General features: G+C 36.4%; 1 protein-coding gene across 1 annotated transcript in view; it reads left to right on the forward strand.

Moving 5' to 3' along the window:
* Positions 1 to 24,202, forward strand: part of LOC122811967 (vitelline membrane outer layer protein 1-like) — a 72,012-nt gene extending 47,810 nt beyond the window's left edge. The window contains exon 3 of the mRNA XM_044084166.1: positions 23,440 to 24,202. Coding sequence (XP_043940101.1) covers positions 23,440 to 23,737 — 298 coding nt within the window. The 3' untranslated portion in view covers positions 23,738 to 24,202. The remainder of the gene's footprint in view (positions 1 to 23,439) is intronic.
* Positions 24,203 to 26,776: the final 2,574 nt, after the last annotated feature.

The following is a 26,776-nucleotide window of genomic DNA, read 5'->3' on the forward strand; positions in this document are numbered from 1 at the left end:
TCAGCCTTTGTTCCCTATAGGGCTTAGAGATATCATCAAGGATTAGAAGCCAGTCTAAATCAGCACTGACTGCCCCTATCCAAGAGGGACAAGGGTGAAACCCCTGGGGTGAATTTGTGGTTTCCCATCAAATCTTCCAAGTTACACTTAAATAGGGTCAACGAGGGGGTCTGTTTAACTTGAATTGGAAATTTGTTCCAGAGGAGAGGTAACCTCTGAGAGACATACCTGTCTCTCCAGTAAGTCCTGTTGATGTCACAGGCTAGGTTAAGGTCCCTAAAGTGAGTGAATCGTGTACTATTTGACTACAAAAATATGCAGAATAACCATTAAGGCAGGATCAGAGATTGCTCTGTATGCAAGGCACAGGTCTCCTATGAGTAGTCTGTATGATACAGAGTATAGTGACAGTGATATTAGTCTATCCTCATATGACTTGTGCTGAAGACCTTGAAATTTTTTTTTTTTTTGTGAGAACCTTTTAGGTCTCTCTAGTTGCTGCAGGTGACTGGTAAGGTACATACCAAAGGGAGCATTGTACTCTATTATTGGCCTGATGAGGGAAGAGTATGGGTGGGTGGTTATAACCTCTTTTGTTTTGGAAGCTATGCCCTAACTTATGAGGTGAGCAACATAGAAGGCCTTTCTAACTACTGTGGAGACATGGTGATCAAAGGTAAGGTTGCTCTCAGCCTGTGTGCCCAAATTTCTCACCACTGATTCAGAGCTTAGGATGTTGCTATTAATATGGTAATCTTCAGGGGCATCACCCTTGCAGAAGGGGATGATAATGCATTTGTTTGAACCGAGTTTAAGCCATGATTTTGGCACCAGTCATTGGTTGGAGTAAGCCCTTCTTGTAGAATGTTGACATAATTTGCGGACTCAATGACTGCACCCAGTTTGTTCACCAGCAAACTTTGTCAGCCGCAGACCTTTTGTTTTTGCCTGTACTTCCAAGAAATAGATTCCAAACAATAGGGGCCTCAGCACCAATTCCTGTGGAACACCACTGGTAATGGGTCTGCTAGTGGAGATGGAATCCCCTATTTTGACTGTATATGTTCTGTCGATGAGCCAGTTTGCAACCCAACTGACAATATATGGGTTGATCCTCAGCTGGGTGAGTTTTTCAATGATGCCTATGTGGAGGATTGTGTCAAAGGCCTTGTCTAAGTCTAGGTAGACCGTATGACAGATTTGCCCTCATCCAGGGCTCTGGTGACTTTCTCAAAGGAGTCCACCAGGTTCAGCAGTCATGATCTGCCATTGACAAAACCAAATTGGGTAGGGTCAAGCATTTGAAGGCTACCTATATCTTTGTTGATAAGATCCATGATGATTCTCTCCATGACCTTGCAGATAAGGCTGGTTAGGCTTATAGGTCTTTAGCTTCCAGGGTCGGTGGATGTACCCTCTTTGTGCAATGGGATGATGGTAGCTGTTTTCTATTCTGCAGGGACAAAACCAGTGTTTAGGCTGTGGTTAAAGAGAGAACTCAATGGTTGCTAACTGCTGTTTTAACCCATTTAGAACACAGCCTGGAATGTTATCAGGTCCCATACAGTCTGTGTTTTTGGCCTTGGAGAGAGCAGTTAAGACCTGCTCTTTAGAGATACTAGGTGGAAAACAGATGGTAGGAATGTTCTGAGATATATGTGGCAGAGACAGGGGGAGAAGTTTTCACTGAACCTGACTGCTAGTAGGTTGGCTATTTCTACAGGTACAGTATATGTGGTACCATTCACCCCAAGTTCAGTGCCCAGGGGACTTATAACTTACTGGGATCTTCCCATTTAAAAAAAAAATAAGTTACTGGAGCTCACTTGACAATTAAGCACTTGTAGCCAACATAGGACTGTTCCTGTCCTTTTCTGAACAACCTGCATATTTAACATAAAAGAATTAGCTTGCAGACAAATGTGAGATGGGAAGGAGAAAAGGATAATAAGACTTATGATGACGACAGAAAAAGGGCAGTTAGAGCAAAACTCTGACCTAAACTGATAGGGGAGTGAAGAAAGAAATAAGATATTCTCTGGATGTTGTATCTTTTGGCTTTTCCCAGTTAGGAGTCACCACAGTGGAACTCCGGTCCACTAATGATTGGCAGTAGATTTTTACGTACCGACTTGCCAGGCCTGATGCACAACCTTCAACGAAGGTACGCCCATTCACGCATGTCTCCACACAGAAGACGTTTTAGCTGAGAATCGAACAGGACGTCTTACTGTGAGGCGACAACGCTACCGCAGCACCACCACCACAGATAAATAAGATAATAGGTATTTTGTTTAACTTTTGATTTAGGTAGGAATGATTATAGAGTGGTATATATAAGTCTGGTAATGTTATGGGGTGTTATGTCAGGTAAAGCCTCTCCTTTATCATGAATGCTGTCAAAGGCTCCATAATTTCCTGTACTGGCAGAGCTATGGAATGGATTACATTTTTCAGTGCACTGACTGTTTCTCCTTCCATAACCAAGATGAGGAAAGCTGCCACTATAATGTGAAACAAATGGGTAAAAGGAGGAACCCTTACTAATGCATTTCAGAGGATTTAAATTTGTCTTTCTCTTTGCAGATGGTGGTGCATTGATGAGCATTTCAGTTGCTGCAGCACTACGCAGTGAGTTCGCAGATGGTGGAAGCAATACGATATTCTCTGAATACATAAACAAATCTAAAAGGGAGCACTTTTAAAATAGAACATGCTTTTGGGTAAGATATCAGTGTCATGGTTTTATTTTTTATCCTCTGCTGGACCAGCCATCTGGATCCTCTACCTGAATCCATTTGCCCACTCATTCTGTAGGGTGAGAGCTGGACATCCACAGGCTTAATTAGAGGCCTATGGCCCATTCATTCCTACCCAGATAGCCCAATTGGGCCAAATGTTCCCCAGTGGTGAAAACTGATTGGGAAAGAGGGGGCCATCTTGCAGGTCTTGTAAAGTGTCATCACCTTCCACTATTAGAGCAATCTATCTCTCACCACAGATTTTTATTGCTACTTACTGCAATCAGAGACCTGAGTCAATAATCAGACTTGGATGTCATGGTTCTATTCTTAAGCAACTTTTCCTGAATACTTACAGAGAATACTTTTTATAAAATAGTGTCATTTATATTATACTGATATAAGGCAATGCTTCCACTGCGACAACCTGTTTCCACCATCTGCAAACTCACTGCGTAGTGCTGTAGCAACTGAAATGCTCATCAATGCACCACCATCTGCAAAGAGAAAGACAGATTTAAATTATCTGAAATGCATTAGTATGGGGTTCCTCCTTTTACCCATTTGTTTCACATTATAGTGACAGCTTTCCTCATCTTGGTTATGGAAGGAGAAACAGTCAGTGCACTGAAAAATGTAATCCATTCCATAGCTCTGCAGTACAGGAAATTATGGAGCCTTTGACAGCATTCATGATAAAGGAGAGGCTTTACCTGACATAACACCCCATAACATTACCAGACTTATATATACCACTCTATAATCATTCCTACCTAAATTAAAAGTTAAACAAAATACCTATTAACCCGTTAAACAGTGTGACCTTGGCAGTACCTCCCATGTGCTGTCCTGTTCCACTAGCAGCTACAACAGCACATGTGAAAAGCAGTGAAACCCAAAAATCTTAAAACACACACACAAAGTAACGTAAAGTACCTCCACTACATGCCCATATGTTCCAAAGTACTTAATTTTGAGGAAGTAGCTCTAAGATCTTTTATGGCCATACCATATGATGGCAGCCCTGTCCCTGGCCTCTATGAAGTCATTAATGCAACTAAAATACCAGGCAGGCACCATGTCAGTCAGTCTGCATTCTTGATAAAACATATTCCTCAACCGTTTGTTCAGTAGCCTGCCCATCTTTGCCCCTTTCCTTCACTGGCACCTAATGAAACATTTCACCAATGCTTCATAGTTTGAGCCATCAGTCCTCAAACTCACATACCTGCTCTCTGGAGTCCAGTGCTCTACCACTGTACCATGGAGGCACAGCATCAGTGGACTGTCCATGTCTGCACAAATACTACCATGACAAAGCATGATGCACTCTGTTTGGGCAAACCACCTGCCTTGTGTTTGTACTACTTAAAAAAAAAAAAAAAAAAAAAAAAGACACTAAACTTCCCACCTGAATTCCGATCACTGCAAAGTCTTCTGTCCTGCTAACAGGTGATACTGTCATTAGTGCACAGACTCGTTCCCAATGTTAATGTTATGATTGACCCTTAAACAGTGGTTCATTATTATTAATATTCCAGGTACTGCAACACACATGTGGGCACAGAGTTTGGGGGCAAGACACAGGATGTGCCCACGTGTATCACCTTCCTGCAAAATTGGCCTCCCAGCCATATAAATCTCTTTCGCCATACCCTCTGTCATTAATTATTTATCACTTGGTATGTGCTTTGATCCCCCCCTCGAGTACTGTAAACTGCTCGCCCATGCTTCCAAAACATCCCCCACCTCATAATGGTCAGCACCATACTACACATGCTCACAATGACCGTTAGTCACAAGTACCTCCCAACCTGTGAACCCCATCCTTGGCAAGTTCATGCCAAAATGTGATTCTTTACCCAGTTACCCTTGCATAAAACCCACTAAGCCCCTCCCTACCCTTACATCATTTCCTTTCAATCATCATTCCCATTTAACCCTTTCACCCTATCACCCCATTTTCCCTTACTCTCTTAATTCCCGCTACTGCTTCTGTCTAACCCTCACCTGAAGATGTCCCTGGACAAATTGGCTTGTTACGAAACCCCATTTATGATGTCACTGGGTCATTATTAAGAAATTAATCAAAGTTGTCTCACCAAATCTTGCACGGTGGAAACTTCTGTTGACATATCCACAGCTTAGTTGAAAGTATCCAAAACTGGTTTGTGATTGCCTGTGCAACTGCATGGTAAAAGAAGATTTATTTTAATTTATATTTTAATTTTTAATTCTGTTTTTCATTGCTTGTAAGAAGAAAGGGATAACTTGTATACCAGAAGATTTATTTTGATTTATGCTTTGTTGTTTTACCACTGTTTTTCACTGTTTGTTGTTTGAAAGGGATAGATTTCAGATGGCAAACTCTAGCCATCCCAAGTCAGCTATAAATACACACAGGTTGTAGAGAGGACAGTCCAGAGCTTATCTAAAACAACGATGTGTTGGTTGGTGATTTACTTGTTATAAGGAGTTGCAAGCAGTAATGAGCAGAAGATACTTCATGTGACATAAATAAAATCCAGTATTTGGTATACCTGGTATGGTAGGTCAGAGTGATGACTTCAGTGTACTTAATATTTTGTTGCATATTATTTGTGTTTTCTCACAGAAGTTTACTTAAAATGGTTTAGAGTTATGTGATAACATTTGATTATTCTTTTCTTTTATACTTCATTATTTACTTGCAGCTGAAATTGGATTCCTTAAATGAGTATGCCACTAATGATTTGCTAAAGCACATGTGTCTGATGAGGAGTACTGAATGCTATGCATACTTAAAGGTAACACCTGATAACACTGGTGACCTGTGTACCTCATCTTAAAAGTTGGATGATTTGCTTACTACTATTAATAGTAAATCCAGACTTACAGATGGTGATTGCACTTGTGCAACTGGTACAGCTTGGAAAACTGTTATTACATAAATTAATGGTTTCCTCCAGGTGCTTTGATTTCCTCCCACATCCCAAAGACATGCTGTAGGTGGTTTGGACACTCTAAATTGGCCCTAGGTGTGAGTGTGCGCATGTGTGTGCCTTCTCTGGAAGGTTGGGCGCCGGGCTGGCAATTCGACACCGTAAAACTCCACTGCCATTCATGAGCGGACAGGTGATCCGCTGTGGCGACCCCTAACCAGGAAAAGCTGAAAGAAGAAGAAGAAGAATGACTGTAAAAATAGAATACATTTAGGAAAAGAAGTATCTAATGTTAGTAAAGCTGACTCAATCCCAATTGAACACGATACTACTGATGGCAACTTTGGAATTCCGGATACAGATTTTCGGCAATCTGATCATTCAATAAAAGTAAATAAAAAAAAACAGAAAGAAATAAGGCAAGAAGTTCGCAACAACAAAGAAAGAAAAAGAAACTGATTGATGTCTATTACCTAAAGAGAATATATACTAACAGGACACTGCTTTGCTATTTAGCACAGATCATAGGGAATGTTAACATTGTTCAATCAGAAATCATTCGGTCTAGAGAAAAAGGCATCATTTTTCCAACAGAGAAGGTACAAAAAAAACGGGCAAAGGGCAGGTGAAAAAGAAGAAATCAAGACTGAATTGGAAGGCCCGAAGAACATTACTGTAGGAAAAAAAGTGGAGAAAGGTCAAAGTTGAAAACATGGCTCAAGCTGTGGAAGTTCAAAGACAGCTGAATGAGAATTATATGATTGCAAATGTAATTCACAATGAAAATAGTGGGATTAATAGGACTAATGGTGAGGAAGATCATTCCTTTTTAACAATTGATGGAGCAGATATTACGGAATTAGAATTTGGAGATTCTTAAGTTCTTGTCAGAAGTTATATACTTGTAATAAGTCAATTATTAAAGGAAATGATACTTACACTTTCAGAGAAGATAATGAACATCGAAAAATATTGCTTGCCAGTAGCAAAAATGCAAGATTCGAGAAAGGCCTTAGAATACCTTAATGTAAGAAAATATGGAGCTGTTTTTATTCATGTTGGTACAAATGATCTTACCTTCAAGGACTCTCTAGACTGGAACTTGCATCCCTGTTAGACAGCATAGTTTTACGGGTGTTAGGACATATTTTTTCACAAATCACATATAGAAAGGAGAGTCAGGTCAGTGTGAATGAAAGTTTTTTTGGGTAAATACCCGCATTGAAAAAAATGGCAATGTGCAGTGCATCCAAGCCAAATTTTGGGCACACATGTATTCAGATCAAATGCTGTGCAATTGTTAATACAAAATAAGAGAATTTTTGCAGCACATGTATTGCAATATTTGACTAACACAAGACAGGATTTTCTCCAGGCCAGGAATTTAACAGTTTACACATAGCAATATATGATTTATTTCTGAAGGTTGTTAATGCTAGAAGCTTTTGTAATAACATTTATTTTATAGGAAAATATGCTACATTCCCAAAAGAATGATGTTATTGTTTGTGAAAAATGGTAAAAGAACAATGACTGGAAACCTCTTCTGTTAGGGTATAAATGTTTTTACTGTAATGGACATTCTAACAAAAACAGGTGGTGGGTGGTGTTATGATAAGGATTAGATATGATTGTTATGAGACCTATGATTATTCCATATTTAGTGATAACACCAATACTGTAGATTGTGTAACTGTGACAATAAATACAACCCTGGAACATATAACAATTGGAGTGTATAGACCACCAACGTCAAGTACTGATGACCTAGATTTCTTGCATGAAATACAGAACGGAAAATAGTGGCTGGGGACTTACATTTACCAGAAGCAGACTGGAATAATATTGATTCAACAGCATTAGTAAGGAAATTATTTAGAATGTATGTTCAGGAACAACAATTGCTTCATATTGTTAAAAAGCCTACCTAAGAATGAAGCATATTAGACATTGCATTCTTAAGGAAATGAGTGTTACTTCATGTCAAGTTGTATCCCTGTTGTTGTGCACTAATCATGGGGTTATTAAAGCTACATTGTTGGTAGATAATTCTGCCAAACTGAAATCTAAACCAGTCCACAGAAGAAAAATAACAAACTGTATGGAAGCAAAACACTCACTATGTAAAACTAGTTGGAGTGATGCGTTTGGTGGAAAAACTGCAGAAGGAATGTAACAAGTTATGAAAGAGAAACTGAAAGCAAAAAGTAAAAAAAAAATATTTAAAGCTCACCAGCCTGAACATAAACCCCTAGGTCCAACTCTAAACCTGTTACAAGTGGCGTCCCCCAGGGCTCAGTCCTGGGACCACCTCCTGTTCGGTATATACTTCTAAGAGGTACAGGCAAGCACAGGAGGTCTATGACTGAACAAGTTCGCAGACAACTGCAAACTGGGGGCCATAATTGACTCTCCAGCTGATACAGACATCCTCCAGAAGGGTCTCACTGAGACGGATACCTGGTGTCAAAATCATGGCCTCAAGTTAAATGCCAAAAGTGCATAGTCATCCCCTTTGGAAAAAAACAAAGTACCCGTGAACTACCACATATGTGGTAGTCCCCTAAATACAAAAATTGTAATAAGGGATCTGGGGACCCAAGTAGATAGCAATCTCTCCTTTGATAATCATATTGCCAAGGTGGTTAGAAAATCCTTCTATGTGGCCCAACTAATCACAAAAGGGTTCACATCTAGAACAAAAGAGGTTATTGTGCCCCTCTACTCACCACTCATCAGACCCATCATAGAGTACAATGCCCCATTTGGGATGTACCTTACAAGACACCTGCAACAGCTGGAAAGACCACAGAAATATCTCACCAAGAGAATTACTGGCCTCAAACATATGCCCTATGCAGCCCGACTGAAGAAACTCCAGCTGTACTCGGTTGCATACCACTTACTCAGAGGTGATCTCTGCCTGACATAAAAAGGCCATGTCCAACCCAGAATTGATGGACATGCTCCACCTAAAAAAAAAAACAAATCCCCAAGAGCCAAACGCTCTAGGGATCTAAACCTCACCACAATGATAAATAGGATGTGCTGGAGGGATAGATTCCTGTCCCAGTGACTCCCCATGCTTTGGAACAGGATTCCAGTCTACATTAGGCAGAGCCCCTTTCTAACACTCTTCAAGAGAAACTTTGACGAGTGGATGGGAAACTGAAAATTTACCCCGGGGATCACTGCAGTGGCTCTGCTGGACAGAGGCACAGGGTACTAATGGCTCTGCTGGACGGAGGCACAGGGAACTAATCTAAGGGGCAGCGAAAGCCAACACATTCTGGCTAGGCTTATAGATGCCCTCAGGCAGATAGCCTAGTACTTACCTATGAACCTATGAACCTATGAACAGCAGGATCTAGCTGTACAAGGTTAGGAGGACATATTTCCATACAAACAAGTTGCTTAATTAAGGTGAGAGACAAAAAATATAAGAAATGGAAAAGAGTTTGAAGTATAACTTTGAAAACTGAAATAAAATAGCTGGACAGACAAGTTAAACATACTGAGAGACAAAGCTCAAGAAAAATGTAAAGAAAAATTGTATAAAGATATTGAGAGTAATAGGAAGCTATTTTATAGATACATATAATATGGTAAGAGTAAAGAAACAGAAATTGATAAACTGTTTGTAGGTTCTAAAATTTATTTCAAGACACAACAGATTATAGATATATTTACAAAATCTTATGCAAAGCAGTTTGGTTCTACAAAGGGGGGTGGTGATAAATTGTCCTAGTAATATCAAGGCAACTTCAGATGTTGTTGTTGTCTTTCTGCTTTTCCTGGTTAGGGGTCACCACAGCAGAACTCCGGTCCGCTAATGATTGGCAGTAGATTTTCACGAACGCCGAGGTGCCAACTCGACGTTCAACCTTCAACAAAGGCATGCTCATTTACGTATGTCTTTTGAACTCGCACCAAATCGCGGGGAGGACATGCAGACTCCACACAGAAGGCACTCCCCACACTCCAGCTGAAAATCGAATGGGAGAACCTCTTGCTGTGAGGCAACAACGCTACCGCTGCACCACCGTGGATACATCTAGGCAACTTCAGATACTGAAATTAAATTAGATTATATTGAAAAAAAACCCAAACAAAGCAGAGAGAGGAGATGGGATTAATAATAATGATCTGAGAACACTTCAGCATGAACTTACAGCTCAATTATATTTGTTATCCACTAGGTCATTTAAGTTTGGGGAGATTCCTCAAGATTGGAGCCATGCACTTGTTAAACCTATTTTAAGGGAAATGGAAATAGGACAAACACAGAGGCATACAGACCCATGAGTTTACTTTCATGTTGTGAAAAATAATTGAGAAGATTATTCTGGATAAATTGTTGTCAGAAATGGAAAGATTGGCTCTTGAAATCATTAATTAGCATTCATATGCTGAAAATACATCGATAAATACTTGTAATATGATGATCTGTAGCAATATAATAACTGCTATAAATAAAAAATTGTGCTGAGGTGTAATTTATCTAGAGTTAACTTTAACCTTTGATATGGTTATATGCAAAACACTGACCAATAAATTAGAACAACTAGGTATCAATGTAATTGATGTTATATTGATAAGATGGATAGCTGCATAGCTTACAAATAGGACATGGCAAGTATCATATAGTAATTGGACAGGTGAAAGTCGAGATTGCAGTCCGCGTGTCCCACAGTGCTCTGTCCTATGCTTATAACTGTTTAAGGTTCTAGCTTTCAGATCTATCTTTTTCATCTGAGGTGTTCTATAGTCTGTAAGCAGATAACCTGAAAATGAGTAAAGTGATAATGTGTTACAGATAGGGCATGTCTGCAAAAGAAATTGAGTATATTGAGCATTTGGGCACAGGAGAATAATATGCTGATAAATACATGAAAAACTAAGAATATGAGATTTGGGAGAAATAGCTTGAAAGGTAAATATTTCATACAACACATAGTGATTAAAACTGTAGATTCATATAAGAACCTAGTTATATAGGTAGATCCAGCTTTCAATTTTTCTAATCATATCAACCAATTGGTTAATGATGTTTAATGATACTTATAGAACTAATGGTTATATAAGAAGATGTATAAAGTCTATCAAATCAGAAATAACTTGAATATAGCATAATAATATGAAAATCTTATAAGAAGATAAGCTGAGTAAATTGGAAACAGTACAGTGGAAATCTATCAGGGGTATCAATGGATGTGAAAATATAATTATTATGAAAGGCTATAATATCTGATCATGCAGTGTCTTATATAGGCATTTAAGGGGAGATGTTATTCAGGTATATAGGGCATTTAGAGAGAACTACCTCTGGGAATGTTTGGGGTTATCAAAACGTATTAGAAAATCATCAGACAACCTATGCAGAAAATTATATAGGAATGAAAGGTGCTCTAATTATTTCTCAGCTGATGCATGGAACAGACTACCAAATTACATCAAAGCAAGCACAAACTAGTTAGATAGAATAATTAGATACTTTAGGAACAATATGGACACTTATTATTGTTAACTGTTTTTGGTATATTGTCAGCCTAGAAGGCATTATTATCTGTGCTTGAAATATTTGTATGTATGTATTGTTCAGCTGTATTAATGAAAATATGTTACATAACTTGCTGCTCATCAACCTAGCGATGTTATATCATACCCAGATGGAACTATCCAATTTTAATATACTTTAAAAGAATGTATTGAAAATATGTTACATAACTTGCTGCTCATCAACCTAGCAATGTTATATCATACCCAGATGGAACTATCCAATTTTAATATACTTTAAAAGAATGTATTGCAATATGCCCTATTTATTTTTATTTATTTAACATTTGTTAACCGGGAAAGTCCGACTTGGAACAAAGCCAATTTTCAGAGGACGCCCAGGGGGAAATGCTCCAGACGCATGTCTTTGTAGCGTGGGAGGAAACCGGAGCACCCGGAGGAAGCCCACACGAACGCAGGGAGGACATGCAGACTCCTTGAAACATTTTGTTTCTTATTTATTCAATCACACTGAAACTTAAGAAAGCATTAACTATACAGAAAGAAGCAATATGTTGTCACTCTTACTGTTAAAAATTATAAAGCTGTCCTGTTAAAATAGATAAGACTTATTATAAATGGCGATATAAGTCCAGAAGTGATTTATAAAAGGTGACAACTACCCTAAGCTACCTTAGAAAATACCTTCAGGGTTTTCGATGAGTTTTTTTTTAGTTATAAGGACATAACTAATATCCTTATCATTTTTTCTATTTTTAAAAATCTAACAGCAACTTGTGGATGATGACATAACAGAATATATATATATATACAATTTTAAAACTTGGTGAAACTGCAAGTCCATATGGAATATTAAGTGACGCTATGAAACATTGCACCTGATTGTTTCCCTTTTTTATATCTCTAAAAGTTATGTAGTCAGTGGAGAGATTCCGTGCATTTGGAAATCTGTGATTGTTTTTATTTCTTTAATTTTAGTAAATGGGGTACAAAGATGGTTTCTCTACACCATTTACAGATTCAGGCTTAGGAGCAAACAAACAAGAAAATATGCATTCACATATAAAAGACTGACAATGGTCAATAAACAACAGTATGTAGAAAACAAAATGCAGTTGTGAGGAAATTGTATACATAGTTCAAAAAAAGAATATGGTGGGAGTGGAGAAATTATAGTAAAGAGCTCCAACAAAATAAGAGTAAAAGGTATTGTATTCGTAAGGTTATGGTTATATTAACTTCTGTTTATATTTGTAAAGACAGTGTTGAAGCCTTATATTGTTCTACCAATGTTCAGTGAGCACTACATTTTATATCTGTCATTTATTAATTTTTCACATTTAAACATCATAGCTTACAAACTGTGTGCTTTTATGAAATAAAACAATCATGACCAACAACCATTTCATGTTTGATATTATTACTGGAATCCTACGGTTTCTTTGACCATAAAATTCTGATTCTGAAACTCTTACACCTTGGCATTATTTGTGCTTACAGTTGTTTGCATGATATGAGATATTTAGTATCACTGGTGCTGAAGGATAATTGCTTGAGGTATCAGCTACCCTTGTGCTGTGACTGGGTTAATACAGGAGCAACTTCTTAATTCTTGAAATGTATGGAGTTTTTGTATTGTCTCTCAGCCCACAGCCACATAGAAAGTGTGAGTATTAAGATTTGTTCTTTCTCTGATGTATAGCAATCTCAGAGTTAGAGTAATAAAATAAGCAATACAGGTAGACCTCCCTCTATGTAAACAAAAATGCATTTTTTCTATTTTGCTTTTTGTACAATTGTTCAGTGCCTGTAGATGAATGAGTACATGTGTTTTGAGCATTTGTGTAATAGAGCTGTTAGATTCAAGCAATTGTTCCAAGGATTTGTTTTCTGAGTCATGTAGCCTTGATCAATCATAGTGGATCCTGTTAATGGATATTTTATGTACTGGATGCAAAGCTGTCTGTTTGAAAAATTATATGGTAGGTGGCACTTTCCACATTTCCTCAAGAGTTGATCAGGGTTTTGTATCAGGCCCAGTTTTGACTAATTAATAATGATTCAATTTACCAGTTCTCCTGAAACTTGATATACTGTATATATTGATGATATAAACTAGACTGCAACATAAGCTCACAACAATTAAGTGGTCTCATGCAAACTAATTTAGATGCTATTTTATGCATAAGTCAAGGTTAATAACATGCAGTTTAATGTCTCTAAAAGTAAAATAATGCATCTAGGCCCAAGTCCTGTTTTTTATACTCTTTGTATAATCCAGTTTATACTGGCATTTATAGAACAAGGACCATTTGTTGATAACACATTAAAATTTATTAAGCATATTACCAATATCCTTCTCAATGCAAATAGGTTAGTTGGGTCAGTTCTTTAGTCCTTCATTTCTCAGCACAGCAATATTCTAATCTGGATTTTCAAAAGTTGCATATGGCCACACTTATTGCATGGTACCTCAGTTTAGTCTCCTTACTTGATCTTTGACATTAAATATCTCAGGAGGGTTTTACTAAACACAGGTCTTTCTTCTTATTCTTATCCTTCAGGATAAGAATAAAACAGAATTATATCTTGTCTCATACTGTCTCAAACCAGTCAACCGATCTTTTGATGGTCTAATACATTAGTTAATTCTTTTGCAGCTCTGGAGCATGGGATTTTCTAGAACACTCCTGTAAATTCACATCCCCATAAGCATTGCACTCTTTTTGTTACTCCACTCATATATCATCTACTCTAGCTTCTCATTCTCCTCAGTTAACATGGCTGGGTGCCAATATACTGTCTTTATTTCTTGGTCTCCTCTTGCCTGGCACCCAGTGTCCCAAGTACATGCCACCCATCCTCCTACACACCAGACTGATCTGGTATTGCTGAGGCCTATGATAGATCATAAGGGTGTCCTGGGGGCCCTGCCATCTGTACTTCTGTCCAGGTGGGTCTCTTATATACCCGTCCTACTCCAATTCCTTGCCCCCATGCTCATCAACTATGTCAGAGTGCAACTCCCCCCTTTAGACCACACCTCTCTTTAGGGAGCATCATTGATGAGTCCTCTCCCATCCAGGATGGCAATGCCCATCCCTCTCTACCACTCCATCAGTTGCCAATACTGCTAATAGAAACTTAGTTACCTGAGCTGGAGTCAAGGCTGCTAATATATTGGCTTGATCCAGTAGCACTCCCTCTCTTCCACCTTAATTGTCAGGGCACCTATCTTATCTTCTGATCTGATTACTACTTGCTTACTTCAATGGGATAGTGTGCTCTGTCTGACTACAAATGTCAGCCCTCTTTCTTTTAAGAGTATTATTATACTTTCACCCCTTCCTTTTCTACCATCCCTTAACAACTTGCACCCTGGCATGTGTGTGCTGTACATCCTCTTGTCAGTGGCCCATGTTTCCCTTTTACAAGTAATATGCACCCCACCTTTTTGCATCACTATCTGCAGATCTGCCATCTTCCTGCCCAAGCTTCTTGCTTTGCATAAAAGTGGTATCCAGTCATGTAAATCTCACTTATTTGTTGATCTGGTAGTATCAAAAAGAACCCTTTAGAAAGTTCTATCAAAGTTTTGGGGAAGATGAGGACTAACAATAAATCTAGCTTAGACAAAGGTGCCCTCAGAGTTCTAAATCGCCCTAGGTAGATAAGATCATGCTTAATAATAAGGAAAAAACAGAGACTGTCAGTATCTCAACTAGTGGGTTAATAATTACTGGCAGATCAAACAATGTGAGTGAGCTAAAACTGGACCTAAACTTAGAAAACTAATGAACTATACTGCAATATAAATTTCACATGAGATTAATTTGCATCTTACTACTGGAATACCACATATGAATAGGATGAAACACAAACATTACAAATGAAAACTCTAAGTGACCAAAAAAAAAAAAAAAACCACCAAAATACTGCACAACTCAAAAAACAAAACAGTAAAAAACATTAATTTTTGCAGGTGGCTGCTGGTAAGGGCATGATGTTTGTAGTGAGACGGAGCACACTAACCCTTGTACCCCAGTGCTCCTTGATACATGTAAACTGTAGTCATCCCCCCAGTCTCTACATCTATGATGTCCATGGTTCTACAAACAAAAAGAAAAAAAGTGAATATTTTTAAGAACATAAACAAAACATACCTTCCCCTCTTTTCTGAGCCATGCTGCATTAATTGTTACATTACATCATGCAGACAACATAAAAATATGATATCACAACAGTATTGTAAGCTATGACAAACTATCAGACAATAGATAACTGAGTGACTGTCTCCCTAGAATAGTATTTTTCTGTAGCAGGATAGATACCCTATATAAAAACTGTAGACAGTATCATTAAAGCCATTAAAGCTACTAGGGTACAGTAAACTCTCCATTACTATTTTCATTGCAGATGAAATCACTTCCTTTTGCTTTCCCTCATACTACTGAAAAATAAAATAAACTGTGGAAAAAGTCACATAAACATTCTTTATCTTTAGTGCTTTGGTTTGCTATACTGGCAATGTCGTACATAAGATAATGTACATCCAATGACTAGGAAAACGTAAATGATATTTATACAAGAGCATATGTGGTGAATCAGCTGTAGACATATTACATGTAGTATGGATTAAATTTAATTAATTATTCAATAACAATGAATCTAAAATACCTTGCTAGGTACTTCTGTTTTATTTATACTAGATAGTATTGCACATAGGTTCTCCAACAGTCTTCAATGATTTTTTTAAATATGGAAAAAAACTATTGCCAGTCATCATGTAATTAACAGGAGAACAATGTTTATACACTTTTATGTCTTGTAAAATTCTAAATGCTGTCAACTTTAATAAGTATCTGCAAGATTCAATCTGGAAAAAAATCATTATACTAAATGAAATAATAAACAAACCATAGCATACATATTTTAAAACTAAATGCCGAGCTTTTGGTGAAAAAGCTAGCAGCAGTAAAATTGTATAATCAGTGCATAAAAGAAGCCTTGCAGGACAGGAAGGAGAGAAAGCATCTTGTATTATACAAGAGTAGGCTGTATATATTTTTCAGATGTAAGAAATTTGTTTTAGGTGGTAGAGTCTGTGTGAAGTACAGGCTTAAATCAATTATGACAATAGTATATATCAAGTGCAAGTGAGTATGTTTTCCTTTCTTCAGATGTGTACATCACTAGGATTATATTGGATAATTGTGTATACTACTTTAGATGGGATTAATTTCATCAGGATATCAAATTAATAAAGCACATGGAAATGTCAGTTTTCTTTTTTCTTTAGTAATATAGGCATAATTATATCAAAGCATTATGCAAAATGTGCTCTCTAAAACAAGTTTCTCTCAACTGATTTTTTGTTTCAAATATAATTTTATTAAATTATGTGCCTTATATATATATATATATATATATATATATATATATATATATATATATATATATATATATATATATGTGTGTGTGTGTGTGTGTGTGCATATATATGCATGCATTCTAGTACTGTTATTTTTAACTATTGTTCTTTATATACTATGTTGTCTGACAATTATTACTCCGAAACTGCCTTAACTGTGTATCAAACAATTTGTTTCCCTTCCTGCTAGGTAACGGTATGATCCAGCAATATTTCAAACACTGATAAGCAGCTGAACTGAGCAAAAAAAGTATTTTGCAACAGTACTTATTATTACCTTAACAGTCCCTTTGAAGTCTTTAAGATATGCAAAATATGCATTGTGTTTAAGATGTTTGCTGTACTGGCAGTTTCAGTGTGGAAGCTCAATTTTTTTGCGCTGACTGGGGGTTGTGAATAAAAACGACTTTCCTGAATACTGAAAGTTAAAAAAAAAAAATTCTAACAAAATGCTCATTTACTGCAGTGAACTGTGCAATGAATTCCACTTTAGCATGTCCCGGTGAAGAAGCATCTAATGTTTATCATGACTGATCCTGTTACTAAGTAAGATGTAGTTTATAGGTTCATAGGGTCATTTATCAAGCTTATGGCCTACTGGCCTTTACCATAACCCCATGTTGATATATCCTACATACCATAAGTGTATATAACAAGAGTATTTCTGAAGAAAGTTAGTAAATTAATTCTCCTAACAGTAAAGGAAGCTTAGTAACCATAATCTTGGATGGCATTGTGCAGTTTGACTGTCATTTGTTATATTACTGATATTTATTTTAAAATTAGGTAATCTTATTTAGTGATAGGTCCCCTAGCAATGCATTTAAGAAACAGACTTTCAAATGGTACCAGGTAAGACATCGCCTTATACATCAGGCAGAGGTCATCTGAAAGTAAGATAAGAAACAAAATATAATGATAGCTTCTAAGGCCTGTCTGAATATATCTTGGGTTCCAATCATATGATTTTTATAGTAATGAAACTAGAGGACTGTTCAATATTTGCAAAATACAGCACCATATTTAATAACGGGTTGGATCAATCTGGTATAAAATGTAACAATGATCTCCCTGGAGAAGCTACATATGCTCTTTAGAATAGACTGACTACAGAAATTGCTTTTTTCTATCTGGTACATATACACTAGCCAAAGTTTTAATTATTGGCCACCATTGTCCCTATATCATTGAGCCTGTGTCATTTTTTATGGTCTGACAATTTCTTTCCTATTCATAATCAATGTCCTTTATGCCAAGTCTCATGATATTTCATTTACTTACATTAACATTAACTTACATTACAGGGTTGGGAGGGTGCCCTAATGGTTAAGGTGTTTGCCTTACAAATACAAGTTGCAAGGTTTGAGTCTCCCAAGGGATAATTGGCTAGGCTTAAAATGGCTTGCAAGGGCAGTTAGCCTAGTACTAATCTATGAATCTACTAAAGGTGAAGTTGTTATTGTATACCAGGTATGTATTTTTGTGGACCATCTTGGAAATCTTCAGCATCTTTTACTGAAGTAATTATATTACTCAGTTTACAATCAATAGCATATTTGATTATTCATATCCAATTTTTTTATTTGTATTTATACTTTGTTGTCTGGGTTAGACTCACCAGGCCAATGGCCTCATTTCAGGGGAGATCTGAGGTGGTATGTTATACCGACTATGGGAATTTTGGCCAGAGTACTGTGGAACTTTCCATACTCATTGGTGGAGTGGTGGAGAGGAAATAAAGTACTGTCTAGAGCTGCTAGATGGTATAGGAGGTCTGCTACTTTATTTTGGGAATTCAAGATGGAGGAGAGTGCAGTACAGATGTACAGTGGAGCAGGAGAAAACTTACTGAAGGAAGGAGAAGTAATGAAATAATTGGTAAAGAGATAGAAATTGGAGGACTGAAGATACAAATGCTGATAGATTTGATGAACCAAGCAGAGACTAATAAAGGAGAGAACACACAATGGAGTGATGTGGTAGGGAGAGTATTGCATGAGGAAAAAATAAGAAATTAGAAAGAGAAGCAACAGCTGGTAGAAAGGAAACATTGGAGGAATTCTTGGATGGTAGAGCAGCTAGTTTTAAAGGTTTACCTTTGTAACAGGGTTTTTTGTGACAAGAAAGAAAAAGTTATGTAGATGTAGCAAGAGAAGGAAGAATGGAAGAAGGGAATGAGAGGGGACAAATAGGTGCAGCTTCAGAACAGCCCTAGAGAAAACCAACACTGGTATGGATAAAAAGTAAAAACAATGACAGTGTGAATAGGTAAGACATTATGGATAATATTATTTTGCCACTAGGCTTTAACATTAAAGACATAACAGCATTACTGCATTTGGAAACTAAACATTTTTGTTAAGTGATATTTGACGGCTTTTACTTGCTAAAAATTTTTGAGTGAGAATGAACAAAGAAATACATAACACCATATAAAGACTATTTATTTTAGAGCTTGAGGCTACAACTAAAAAGTAAATAAATGTGCTATTTAGGATTTTAGATATGAGTGAGCATGAGTTAAAACCCTTTTCTTTCACTATGTAGTAAAGTATATAAAATAATAAAAAATAGTTGTTGAAAGAAAGGTATGTGCTGGGGATTGGGAAGTGTGGGTAAAAGCAGATGTTAAGGATAGGAAAATTCAACATATTTCAAATGCAATTATTGTAAATAGTAAGACTGGATTTGATAGGTACTGAAGCCAGCTCAAAGGATATTATTTATGTGGGGATGAAAATAATTTAGTACAGGACTGTAATAAACAAAGTAGTGGCTAATGTGAGGAGCGGTGACATAGAGCAAAAGACTTCGCTTTTTTTGTAGAAAATGTAAATAATTTGGACACTTCTTGTTTGACTGTCCCATATTAGAAAAGGAAAGAGTAGATGAAGGGGAAAGCTACGAAGGAAGACAAACAGTGGAAAATATTACTACAGAGGGTGTTGAAGGATAAGATGGTATGGGGAATAAGATACTGAAGAAAGGGTAAACAAAGAAGAGGTAGTTAGAGAAGAAATAACAGTTAGAAGCAAGGTTACTAATATACAGGAAGAGAACAGATTTTGCAATTTTAGAAAGTGAAAAGGAAGAAGAGGGGAAAAATTATGACAGGAGAAGAAAAAGACCAATATAGTGAAAAAAAAAAAAAAACAGTTGGTGGGAATCTTAGAAGAAGGAGAAGAAAAATAAGATGTGGAACTAAACTGCTTACAAAAAAGGATGATGTAGGACTAGTACCATTAAATGTTAATAGCATTAGAAATTATTTAAGAAGTTTGGTGGCAGCAGAATGGTGTAAGTAAATAACATGGACTTTGTTTTGTTTCTGGATACCAGATGTAAGAAAAGAGGAAAACAATGTAGGCAGTATGGTGGGTCAAATTGTTTGGTCAGTAGGAGATGAGGTGTGTTCTGGAATAGGAATTCTTATAAAAATGTGATGAAATAAGAATGGCAAATGCAACAATAGTAGTACCAGGAAGGGTAGTGATATGAGAATAAGACAAAAATGTATGAGCTTAATGGGGATTTATACATAAACTAATATTACAGAGAGTAAACAATTGACTGAAGAAATTAAAAAAAATGTTAATAAATATGTCACTAGTGATGGTAGGAGATTTTAACTGTAATACAAGTAAAGAAAATGGAAAAAATAACACAAAATATGAGGATATTAAGAGAATTAATAAAATGTGGAAATTTAAAAATAGGAAAGAATAGAGGACACGTAAACATGGAATTTTTAAGACTGGAAATGATTATATAATTTACTCTAAGGACATGAAAGAAATAACTTTCTGTCTGTCTGAGCTTTCAATCATAGAGCAGTATGAGCTAGAATAGGGAAGGCAGTGAAATAATAAAGGAGGGAAAATGGAGAAACACATTACTTGCAGAGTTGAAAAGGAAGAAGAAATGATGAGAGAGAAAGAAATATTAAGGAAAGATCATATGCCAGTGAGACAATTTTGTAAAAATTGACTCAGTCGTGGATAATGTATAAGCAAACATATAAAAATATTTAGAAGTGGAAAGAAGAATAAAAAATAAATAAGAAGACATAAAAAGATATTTTATGGAATTATGAGAAAAAAAACAAGAATGCGGCAAAATAATAAAAATAGAACAACAAATATGTTAAATTAGGGTCTTTTATTTTAAAGTAGTTATTAGACATTAGACAGACTCAAGGGTAAAATAAATTGTGTTTCAGTTATGTATAAAAGACGGTTAAGCAGAAAAAAATAACCTTGCTGCTCAAGCATGAGAGACAGTTTATTAGACAGGAAAGATAAGCATAAAGCATGTAAAAAATACAGAAATACAGAATGTTATTTTCTCAAGAAAAAGATACAATCTTGTCAGCTACAGAATGTTCCTTAATGGAATGTTAAAAAAAGCACATACGAGACAAAGCCTGAGACCAAAGTTATAAAGAGTAAATAAGGGAAATTACTGGACTGAAGCAATATAATATGTTATGTTCAGAATAGCAGTTCAGTTAAGGTTAGTAGGCTTGTTCGACCTGTTACTTCAGAGAAGATTTACAGACACTTGAGCCTGAGTACAGAAGACATATCAAATAATGACCATATTAGTTTATGTTGCTCAGGACAATCAGAATATGACGTGCAGTAACTTTGAACACTAATTGTTTATCAGCACTGTTAATAAAGATAGTATTCGGATAGTTGAACGTCTAATAAAGCCTTATTGAATGAACTAGTGCTTGAAGAATTCATTCTGGAAAGTGCACAAGACTTCGTCCATAAAGGAGAGACTGTCACCTTTCCAGCATGAGTTTGGGTACTTAACACATAAAGATTTTTGTTCTCAGTCTCATTACAGTGCTTCCAGCTAATTACAATACAGTACAGTCTTATCAATTCTTACAAAATATATGAAATAAATAGAGAAAAAGTAAAAAAAAGATGCTGAAAGGAAATAAAGAGGAAGCTTTTCCCTTATTTTGGAAAAGAAGCATGGATGATAGAAGGAAGGATGGATGCTATCTTAGATGACAGAGGAAAATAAAACACAAGCAAATAGATATAAAGGAGGTGGTGGAGAATTTTGAAGAATGGAATGTGAAAAAATTCGAAAAAGTAAAGATTTTTTTCAGAAAATGATATAGCAATAGAAAAAATAGAGAGGTGATAAAGAAGACAATACTAAATCAGTATCAGGACTGGATGATATAAGTTATGTGTATTATCAGGAAATAAATAAAGACCGAGAAGATACATTTATAAATATTAAATGAATGGATGAAAGAAAGTATAATGGAAGTAGACATATGTGGCGAAATGATAACATTTAACAGAAAAAAGGATATATGAAAATATATAAAAAAATTAAGACCTATAATACTAGGGAATTCTACTATAAAATATTTATGAAAATACTAGAAGAAAGGGTGGAGAAAGTATTGGAAGAGTTAGTAAGAGAAGAGGTCTATGGTATAAAAGGAAGAGAAGTGAAATAAATGTTAATTATAGCGAATAATATAGTAGATATGTTACTGAAAGAAAATAAAGAAGTAAGGCAGTGGCATGCGACATATTAAACCTTTTGATAAAGTGAATCAATGTTGCAGATTTTAGAGGCATGTGGCAAAGAGAAATAAATATTTATCTAATAAAGAAATGTTATGAAAAATTATGGGAATATGTTATGACAAACTTCTGGATAGAAAAAAATAATTATTAAAAGAGGGGTATAACAGGGATATCCAATAAGCATGTGCTTATTTGTATTAGAAATGAATGTAATAGAGCAGAAATGTATGTATGAAATCATAGGATCATAGGAGGGGCTATTGGTCATAAGGCCTCTATAAGCCTAGCCATGTTATACCCTTGTTCCCTTATGGACCAATATGTATAGTCTATGTTTGCATGTGAATCTAAGATCAGCACTGGCTGCCCCTGTCTAAGAGGGACATAGGTGAAATCCCCGGTGTAAATTTACAGTTTTCCATACAATGGTCCAGGTTACACTTAAATAGGGTCACATCTACCTGAGCTGCCACCAACTCATGCAGAGGAGGCCTCTGTTTGACATCTTGTCTGAGGTATGGCACACTCAAGAGTGGTGCACCCCTTTATGCTGCACTACAGTCTCAGTATTGGGAAATGAAGCAAACTGCTGGTACAAGAATAAAATCCACAGCCACTGGTACCAAAGGCAAGTGTACTACTGAGACTTTTCACTTTTACATGTCAGAATAACAGTCCAGAAACAAGTGGCCATAACATAAAGCCCTGTGGAATAACACTAGTAAGCCATGTTAAAATAGACAGATAACCCCCTAAACTTTGACTTGTATAATATTCCTTAACCATTGTTGTGCCTGTCAAATGACATATGAATTGACATTTAAGGCTATTAATTTGTTAGTTATTCTCTTATTTGATCTTTCTATATCCAATGTATTCCTTCATGTCAACATTTCCTTTTATTCTGGCTCATTTTCTAAGACAAGTCCAGCTGTGAACCTACCTGCTGTCTCTTGGGATAGACCTCATGTCCATTGTGTTAGTGGTATCCTGTATTCCAACTTTTAAGAAACACTCCTTTACCCCAAGCTTAGGACAATAAAGCTTGTCAGTTTTGTTTCTAGCAGGACTACAGATGCTCCTTGAGGTCACTTTCTTGGTGTCTCTCTTCTCTTCTCTTTACATACATATGCTCCTATGGTCCTTCTTTACTTCTATACTCATTTATTTAAGTAACAAATATTCAGAACAAAATAGTAACAGCAGCACACGTAGAACATATTTAAGCAAATTTTCCTAAACTTTTATTTTTTCTCTTATTCTAGGTGGGGTGATTGGACAGCTATGAGAACCTGCTCCAGTAATGGTGTACTGACATCCTTCAGTTTACGTGTAGAACCTCCTCAGCATGGTGGTGATGACACAGCAGCCAATAATATCAAGTTTCGTTGCTCTACAGGTGAAGTGATTGAAGGAAAGGGAGCAATCTGGGGTACTTATGGAGAATGGAGTAAAGAGTGTAGTCATGGAATCTGTGGTCTGCAAACAAGAGTAGAAGATCAACAAGGAATTTTGGATGACACTGCCTTGAATGATGTACAATTTCTCTGCTGTAAACGTTAGTCCATAACTCTGGGTTGGCCAGGACTCAAAAATGATTCTTCTTTTGCTCTGTAGCAATATTCTGTTTCATCTGCTAATAAATTATACAGTAAATGTAGTACTAAGTCATTTGCACAATATTTCATATTTGTAAGACATCTTTGAAAAGCCATATTAATTAATAATGATGTGGTCTAGATTGTACATTTTGTTTGGTGGTCTGTTTCATAATTAATCAGAGAATTGTATAATATATACCTTAGAAGAGCTGACTTTCCCCTGCCTACATGTGCCAGAATTTTCTTAGTGGCACTGAAAACATTGCTGTAGAAAACAAGTGATGTCATGAAAGAGGTAACGATCTGTAAAGGGGAGAACAGCCTTCTGAGGACTAGAACACAATAGCCTCATATTATCAACATTCATATTAAAAAACAGAGAATGAATGAATAAAACTGTATCAGATAATAAAGTCCATGGAACACATTTTCTTCTGTGTTTGCTTGTGGTATCACAGCCTGTCTTTTAGAATTACAGTAACAAAGAAAGGAGAGTGTGCTGGTATTCTGTGTAAATCCTACATAATTCATCCTGCCTACTGACTGTTTTCCTTCTCTATCAGAAGTATGCCCCCCTTAATGGCTTTCATCTTGTACCAATGTACTACACTCTAAACTAATTACATTTGGAAAAAATATATAATCCAGATATCTGTAAAACATTTAGCAGGGGAATGCCCCACATATTCCACATATATTTCCTTCATCATGCATCACTGTATCTTTTTTGGTTCATGTACATGTTCTCTGAAAATACTTTCTTGCACTACAGTACCATTTTAGTGTTGTTGTTTTCCTTATATATATATATATATATATATATATATATATATATATATATATATATATATATTGAATTAGCATAAGACTGAAATGCATAACAGTGAGACAAGAACATTGAAAAGGCAAAACAGTGAACAGTCACATGAAACGTGCAACATTAAAAAAACAGCTGCAGATGTTGCAGATAATTTTTTTTTAAACTTCATATCTTTTAAATGGAGCTCATGGTACAGTGAGGATTGAGAAACTCACCCTTTTCCCTACTGTTCTGCGATCTCGGAGTTGGTATATATAATTTGCAGGGGGTGTGGGGGGTGCAGGGGGGCTTGCCCCCCCCACAAAAACATAAAATAAGGCTGTGAAGGTAAGTGGAATATCACTTATTTTGTTCTGTTGAACGTTTTGTAAGTTGAGACGTGGTTCATGTATGGCACAGATATTCATGTACATGGCAGTGCAGTTTAAAGGGACAGATTTCTATTTGTGTTGATTACTTGTAGATGTGAGAACATGATGTATCATATGTGTGTGTTTTGATGATGTACATTTCAAATTTGTGACCATTTGCTGTTTTGCCTTTTTGATGTTCTCATCTTGATGTTATGCATTTTGATTTTATGTTAATTTGATCTACTGAAGTAGATACATATGTGTGTGTGTGTGTGTGTGTGTGTGTGTGTGTGTGTGTGTGTGTGTGTGTGTGTGTGTGTGTGTGTGTGTGTGTGTGTGTGTGTGTGTGTGTGCGCACCCGTGTCTATACACATACTGAAATTCTTAGTCTTACTGTATATACAGAGATTCTTGACTCTTTAATGTGTATGTATGCCACAGTTCCTGGTATATACCAAACCCCACAGTCCTGTGCTTACATAAAGAGGGCATATATATGTCAGTGAATATACAGTGACAATCACCATTATCCTGTACAAATATTATGAAACTCTCTCCCCATGGATCAAGGGCTTTATATAGCATTCAATAGAAGAGTATTATCTGTATAGTAATAACAGTACAGTTTTTATTCTGTTGGAAATTCTTCTTCCTTTTAAGCCTGAAGGTGCCTTCCCTATGGTTTCTGCCTTCTTGCAATGTGTATCTAAAGTGGCAATAAGTGACTATCATTCTGAAATATGTGTCCAAGACAGACAGCACCAGCAATTTCCCTGTCTCCTGGGTTACCCTATCTGTGGATTTTGGTGGATTACCTGCAGTATTTCTGCATGATTTCCTATAGAAACAAAGACTTTGCATACAATATAAAAAATCCACAGAATGAGCTTGTCTCTTCTTATACCTTCTACTTCCTCTGGAATGACTACACTGTTGTGGATATTTACACATGCAAATCTTCCACTAAGTTTTTCTGCCATATAACTTCTGTGGCTGTTAAGAAGGAGTTTTCCAAACACTGACCGCTGGACATACTGCAGTTTTACCCTCTAGAAAACTAAGGTTCTCAATCTGTGGCCTCATAATTCCAACATTTCAACCAGGTTTGTATCCTTGTTTTCTGTCTCTGAAGTGAAATATGCTCAAGGCTTTCTTAACAATAAAACGTGACACTATGCTAACAAGTTAGCAGGGGTTTCCAAACGTGTAAATCTAGTAAATTATCAGATATACACATCAAAACTTCACATTCATTATCACAGTGTATGGAAACTGAACTGGGTTCACCGATGCATCGGGAATTATTGGAACTGTTTGATAAAGCTGGTCTGGATCTTTTAAGAATTATTATTCATGAGAATGCCAGTACGTTTTTTTAAACTAGATACTCAAATTAAAGTTTTAAATGACAGTATTGTTAATGATTTAACTTTTAGTTCTCACCAGTTTACGTATAACAAAGTGTTTCATGATTTAAAAATTGTAGTAAAACACAATCAAGAGAGGAAGTCATGTAAATTGGCTAGAGATACAAAAGAGTACTTTTAGAAACATGTTTATCCCCTGCCTAATGGTTTTAGGGCAGGAACTGTTAACTGTGACTTTATGCTAGAGTGGATATGAAGCCGTAGGGGTTGATACTGAAAATAATGGAGATGAACTACATGTTATTAATGATGATTTTTTTTAGAGTACCCACCGTTGAGGCATTTGGAGAGTTAGCTGAATGCAGGGAGCAGAACCAAGGGCTTCAACATCAGGTGCAACACATGGGGAGACCTGGGAGGAAAGGCAGACACGAAAGGAGGAACTGGGACAATTGACAAAT

The sequence above is a fragment of the Protopterus annectens genome, chromosome 9.part0, assembly GCF_019279795.1.
Source record: "Protopterus annectens isolate FY-2018-M chromosome 9.part0, PAN1.0, whole genome shotgun sequence".
Classification (NCBI taxonomy): domain Eukaryota; kingdom Metazoa; phylum Chordata; order Ceratodontiformes; family Protopteridae; genus Protopterus; species Protopterus annectens.